Genomic DNA, 6792 nt, shown 5'->3' with positions numbered 1-6792 from the left:
TGTAAAAACGGCCATTCTACTGAAAGCAATCCACGGATCTGATGCAATCCCCAATGGAACTTCAGCACAATTTTTCACAGAAATTGAAAGGACAGTGTTCAGCTTCATATGGAAATAATGACAGCTAAAAAACAATCCTGAATAATTGAAAACTACAGGAAACATCACCATCCCTGATTTCAAGCTGTACTACAAAGCTATTGTAATAAAACCAGCATGGTGTTGGCACAAACAGACACGCTGAACATTAAATCTAGTTGAAGACTCAGACAATTGCACACACCTATACACACTTGATTTTCTAAAAGCCATAAACATACACTGGGAAAAAAAGCATCTTCAGCAAATGGTTCTGGTCATCTGGATGGAGATGAGTCCAAATAGAACCATACTTACCACCCTGTATAACTTAAACACCAATATCTCAACATAAAGCCAGACATCCTGAACCTGACCCAAGAGAAAGTGGGGGGTAACCTTCAACTCATTGACAGGGGAAAAGAATTTCTGAACAGAACACTATTAGCATAGACACTGAGATCAATAATTAATAAATGTGACCTTGTGAAACTGAGAAGCTGCTGCATAGCAAGACACTATCATTCAAAGCGGCAGCCCACAGAATAGGGAAAGGTTTTTTACCAACTCCATATCAAATAGAGGGCTAATATCCAAAATACATAAAGAACTCGAGACGAGACATCAAGAAAAGAACCCAATTAGAAAATGGAGTACAGATCTAAACACAGTTCTTAACAGAGGAAACTCAGACGGCTGAGAAACACTTAGATGTTCAGTATCCTTAGCCATCAGGAAAATGAAGATTAAAAAAAAAAAAAAGACTATTGAGATTCATCTTACACCTGTTGGAGTAGCTAAGATCAAACTAGTGAAAGCTCATGCTGGCAAAGATGGATTGAGGGGACACTCCTCCACTGCTGGTAGGAGTACAAATTTATATGGCCACTATGGAAATCAGTGTGGTATTTCTTCAGGAAGATGGGAGTCGATCTACTTTAAGATTCAGCTATACCACTCGGGCATATACCCAAAAGACATTTTATCTTACCACGGAGACATTTGCTCAACCATGTTCACTGCTGCTCTATTCATAATAGAAAATGAAAGCCTCCTGGATGACCCCCGACAGAAGAATGCATAAAGAAAATGTAGTACATTTGTGCAATGTATTTGTGCAGCTATTTTTTTAAAAAAAAATGAAATTTGAAAATAACAAAGTTAGACTAAGATATTGTTGTTAAATAGTTTTGAGGTGAAAAAAAGACAACAATCTCAAGTTTTAGAAAGGCACAGGGTTGAATGTGGAACTTGTTAAGGTCAGGGAACAAGAACAAAGCAGCCCAATTATCTTTGGCCGATGTGCCTTTCCTGCTAGGATTGGTTGATGACCAAAGTTGATAACTAATTCCTTACACCCATTTCTGCTCAGGGGGCGCTGTGATGGAAACCGACCTGCTCTAGCATGCTGCTCTTGTGATCATCACCACCTGGTATGATGTACTGACATTTCCTAAATGGAACGAGATAAATCTGTCTTCTCTAGCAAAAGAAAGCGATGCTCTAAAACTCAGTATCTTACATAGTGGCTTCACTATTTGTTCAAATAGAACTGGAAAATTTCCCGGTTCTGATTCTTCTTTGGTAAGTATTAATACATTTTACCCATGTAAATAAAGCCCTTCGGACCAAGAGCACAGCTATAAAAGGAATCCTGCGTCCAAAATGTTTGAAAACAACTGATTTAAGGTTAATTCTGCAAACGCTTTCATTTGGGGCTGTATGAAACCAGGGAGAAGCCTGAAGTCTGAGAGCGCTGAGGTCAGGTTGGAGTGGTTGACAAAATGGCGTTCCGTGCTTACAGATCCTAACGATGACGATGACGTGTGGTCTTGCGAGACGTGAAGACTCCAAGTGCGGAGGAGGAGATTGTGGAAGTCCTGTAGACCATGGGGTTTTCTTTTCCCTGGGGAAAATCTTTGGGTCGATTGTCATAGTTATTGCTTGTTAAAACTAGTAAAAGACTCATTAAGGACTATGAACTTCACAGTTAAATGATCTTTTCTGCAGCCCCAGATGCTGTTTTAGAATCTTAGTCTCCAGCAGCATTCGTCCATGGCAGGTACCCTTCTCTGTGAGTTAAATTATTAGGTACATGAGTTGGATTCTTGTGTTCTCACTCTTCCTTTTCCACAGTGTGTTTTCCTCCCAATGTCCTGGCCTGTCTGTGGAAGACTGTCACCACCAGTCCCTAGACCTTACCAACAAGGTGATTTCATGTGGTTAGGGTAGGGATAGGCTCGATTTGGGGACACTGACTGTGAGCCATCTTTAGGAAATAAAAATTCGCTTCTGTTTCTACAAAAAAACGAAGCTTGCTCGATCTCAGTGTTTCAATCCTCAGTTGTCTTCACCCTCCCTGCTCGCCAAGGCTAGCCCTTCACCTCTACTCTTGCGTCCTCTCCTGTCCTCTACAGAACAGTGCCACTTAGTTACTTTTAGTTGTGTTTTAAATGCTTCCCCCCCCCACTCCATTCTCAAGCCTAGAAACGATCTACACCAAACAGAAAGCCTTTCCTGTGGTTGTATCATTAAGGTAACATTCTCTGGTCCCTTTGGCCCCCTTTGCTTCTGCTTCCTAAACAGATCCCAAGATTCTCTTTCCCATACCCTCCAACATCAGCTATGTGCAGAGGACATGGGTCTCCTGAAAGTCTGTTGCCAGCTATGACGTTTCAGCTGAGATCTCATCACTGAGAGCCACAGTTCAGTTTCTGACTCCAAAGTGGACTTAAATCGTGTCTTTCCATCTGTCTGAATAAGTCCCACCTTAGTTTTTGCTGTTTCCTCCTCACCCTACATCCTCCATTCCTGTCCCCCATACCTGCTGCTGCCATCCTATGTGTAGTTCTTGGCCTAGTGAAGAACCAACGGACACTGGCTGTCATGCCTGCCGAATCCATCTCTTTTCTGCGCTAGACATGGTTACAAAAAGTGTGCTTTAAAGGATATTTGCTTCCACGGGTAAGAACAGAATATCATGCTCTGTCATGATCTCAATGTTGTGGGAGATGTGTGCTAACCCCTTGGCACCGTCCTCTCCAACAGCCATGGCGAAGAGTTCTATCTGCAGCTCGGCGTGCAAACCGGCAGCCACCTGTAAGACATCAAATGCCGGTTGAAAACTCATGTGGCCAACATATTAGACAATAATGCTCTAAACTTTAGTTTTCTCATCCATCAATTTGGCACTAATAAATATAAGCATTGCGTGTGAGGACTAAGTGAAGTCCTGAGTAAATGTGTATCATCGCCACGAGCAGAACGTTGGGATGGCAGAGCCTTTTGCTGACCCTTGGTCAGGGTGTGAGGGTTAACAGTGCGTGAAGAAGAAGATCCTTTCCCACAATGTTTACTGTAGGGACCTCGCGACAAGAGTGGCTAAGCCTACCTCCTCATTCAACTATATGTAATAAATAAACCTGCCTCTTCCATTCAGATGTGTAGATAAATGTGCTGTGCTTCCAGGCTGGTGATGCTGCTGTCACCAGCGTATGGCCCACCTGATCCCAGCTTTTCTGTATGTGTGTCCATATGTCTGTCCTTTCTTTATTCCCTTGTCACCCCGGTGGTCACATTTCCATAACCCAAAAGTGTGGGTCAGGGGACATATGACAGAATTATTTAGAATTATGTAGAATTCCAAGAAATGAATGGGACTGAACACAAACTCCTGACGGTGTTAGAGTGTGCAGCTAGAGCATCCCCAAAGGCCATATACCAGAAGTTTAGCATGGGCAAGAGTTGCATTATCAAGAGCTGATATGGGCTTACTGCCAGGAACTGAGGTCATTGAGGGTGTGCCCTTAGCCCCTCCTCTCATTCTCTGCTTCCTGGAAGCCATGAAGAAAGCAACTTTGCTCTCCCATGTGGACGTCCCTGCCTGATACTCCATAGACCCCCAAATACAGGGCCAAGTGATCACAAGAGACACTTCTGAAAACCTGGGTCAGAATAAACCTGACTTCCTTTCAGACTGACAGGCACAAAGGCATAAACCAGGTGCTGCTTGGGGTCTGGGGAGTGCCAAATGACAGGATGTTGGAGGTGAAGGGAAACTACCACGGTACCCATAGTTTTCCCTCCTGATTTCTTCTTCTGTCCTCACTGCCCCTCTTCCTCCTGCTTCCTAAACTGATGCCAAACTTCTCTTTCTCGTATTCTCAAACATAAGCTATGTGTAGAGGACACTTGAAATTTTTCTATCTCTGACTTCTCTACTGAGATCTCATTAGTAAGATCCACAATTCACTCTCTGACCCCCAAACCTAAGTCATGTCCTTGTATCCACCCTATTTCTTTATTCTCTCTCTCTCTCTCTCTCTCTCTCTCTCTCTCTCGCTCGCTCGCTCGCTCGCTCGCTCTGGTTTTAGTTTTGGTTTTCTCGAGACACGGTTTCTCTGTAGCTTTGATGGAGCCTGTCCTGGAACTAGCTCTTGTAGCCCAGGCTGGCCTCGAACTCACAGAGATCTGCTTGCCTCTGCCTCCCGAGTGCTGGGATTTAAAGGTGTGCGCCACCACCGCCTGGCTAAATTTAAAGGTCTTTTTTTATTTTTTATTTATTTTATTTTTCAACCTATTTCTCAAGTGTTAGTCATGGGTTTCTGTCTACTGGCTGGTACAGGTAAATTTCATTCAAGACAGATATGGATGTAATATAAGAAACCTTGGTCTCCAGGATTCTAATATAGGATGTGTAGAACGACAGGGCCAGCAGAGGGAGACAGAATAAGTGCAGCCGCCACGCTGCTCTAAAAACAAGGAAGAGGTTTGTACCAACAAAGAAGAGATCCAAGATATAGTGAGGAGTCTCAGCAAGGCATTGGGCTGCTTGCCTTGTTCTTGGAAGGCACACAAGCCAGCAGAGGGGGAGATGTTTATGTTTCTAAGCTGCCTCTACAGGGGGTGGGTTAAAAAGCAGACTTGGGAAGGGCTCTCTGGAAAAAAAATTAATCACACCACTACCACATGGAGAGCAATTAGAGTCAAATGGAAATTTAAAATATAGTTTTATAAATAATGGAATTGAAAAACGTTTCCATTTTTTTTTCAACAGCGTATGTGTGCACGTGCTGGAGCAGACCCAGAGACTGTTTCTGAGGGTCCGGGCTCGCTCCCCCAAGCCCACCAATCAGGACTGGGTAGTGATGAAATTCCACAGAGAGCTGGAGTAGCGCCACAGTGCAGCTTACCCAGGGTTGGCGTGCGTTCATTTCGGCCTGGCAACAAACCAAACTGAACAGTGCTTAGATTTACATAGACAGAAGACTGTGTGTGTGTGTGTGTGTGTGTGTGTGTGTATATATATATATATATATATATATATATATATATATATATATAACTGACAGAAAGGGGAAAGAAATACCCTTATAGCATGGTGAGCTTCAAAGAATACACACTGAGTTTTTACTAGTTAGAAAGGTTGATCCAAAGTTACCTCGCTGTTAGAATGATCTGTTCTTCAGATTAAAATGTGATTTACTACGCAGAACAGTAGAAGGGTTTGCTTTGATTTTTTTTTTATGTTGTGGAGAATCTGACATCTTCTCAATAAATGTTTGCTTCGGGATATGAGCACGCAGGTTGTGTTCATGGACACACATATTTGCCACGAGAGGTGTGTGTGGAGGTGAGAGGACAACTTTCAGGAGCTGGTTCTCTCTCTTTTTTTTTTTTTACTGCAGGGGGTTCTGCAGATCGAACTCAGGTTTTGAGGCTTGGTGACAGGCACTTTAACCTGCTGAGCCATCTCGCTGGCCCCAGGAGTCTGAAATCTTGGCATCATACAGTGGGGAGGTCAAAAAAATAAATACGCATGGTGTCGCGGATGCAGTGTCAACGTTGGCATACCTTTGCTTGATGTTCCAGCCTGTTTCCTACCGTTTTGCTATAGATTGTAAGAGATGCAAACTAGGAGTGCGCTAAGAACATCAGGTCTACATGACCTCCTTTACAGACGAGGGAAACAAGGCTCAGAGCATTGACGCCCGAGCTTGCCTGGTGCAGAGCAGTTGTCACAAGAAGCCGATGGGCTCTACGGTATACTAAGATGATCCCTCTATGGAAGTAACAAGTGTGGCTGCTTTAGTGGCTTCCCTTTGCTTGCTGAGGGACCACGTACCCTTCCTGCCTGTTCTCCTGAGCCTACACACACTCACTTCTGTGCCGAATGATTCACAAGCCCACTAGAGTTCCTACTTCCTTCTTATCATACCCACTAAGCTTCTGCTCCATGCCTGAACTTGCTAGGTGCCTGGATGTCATTTCTAACATCCTCTCTGTGCCCTGCCCCTATGGGTGCACATGACAAGAGCTCAGCATTTACTGAGAGATGTAAGGACTGGTGAAGTAGCCAATTGATGTATGTATGGTCAACTTATAATTTGAGATAAACTTGTGTTTATCATATAACATTTCTAAATTTATATTGTTAAAGCAAGTAGAAATAAAAGATTAATATTCACTTAATATTCACCTTTTAAAACTAAACACCTCATTTTGAGAATGCAGCAAATTCAGATGGGCTTAGGGTTAATTTTTGATTTTCATTTCTTTTACAGTGTTTATCTTTAATGAAAACACAGAGGTGTCCATATTTATAGGCTGTGGTGTGATGTTTAAACACTTGCACACAGTGATGGGTAATTAGCACATCCATCACCTCAAACATTCATTCTTCATGTTGAGGGCACTGATGAAAGAAACACAAAA

General features: G+C 43.0%; 1 protein-coding gene across 1 annotated transcript in view; it reads right to left on the bottom strand.

Moving 5' to 3' along the window:
• Positions 1-1885: 1885 nt before the first annotated feature.
• Spag17 (sperm associated antigen 17) overlaps positions 1886-6792 on the bottom strand; it is a 219833-nt gene continuing 214926 nt past the window's right edge. Inside the window, exons 47-48 of the mRNA XM_038311719.1 lie at positions 3031-3175; positions 1886-2034 (exon numbers count right to left, since the gene is read on the bottom strand). Coding sequence (XP_038167647.1) covers positions 1886-2034; positions 3031-3175 — 294 coding nt within the window. The remainder of the gene's footprint in view (positions 2035-3030; positions 3176-6792) is intronic.

The sequence above is a fragment of the Arvicola amphibius genome, chromosome 14 (assembly GCF_903992535.2).
Source record: "Arvicola amphibius chromosome 14, mArvAmp1.2, whole genome shotgun sequence".
NCBI classification, from domain to species: domain Eukaryota; kingdom Metazoa; phylum Chordata; class Mammalia; order Rodentia; family Cricetidae; genus Arvicola; species Arvicola amphibius.
Note: the sequence above shows the minus strand (reverse complement) of the source record. Positions and strands in the feature narration are given on the sequence as shown.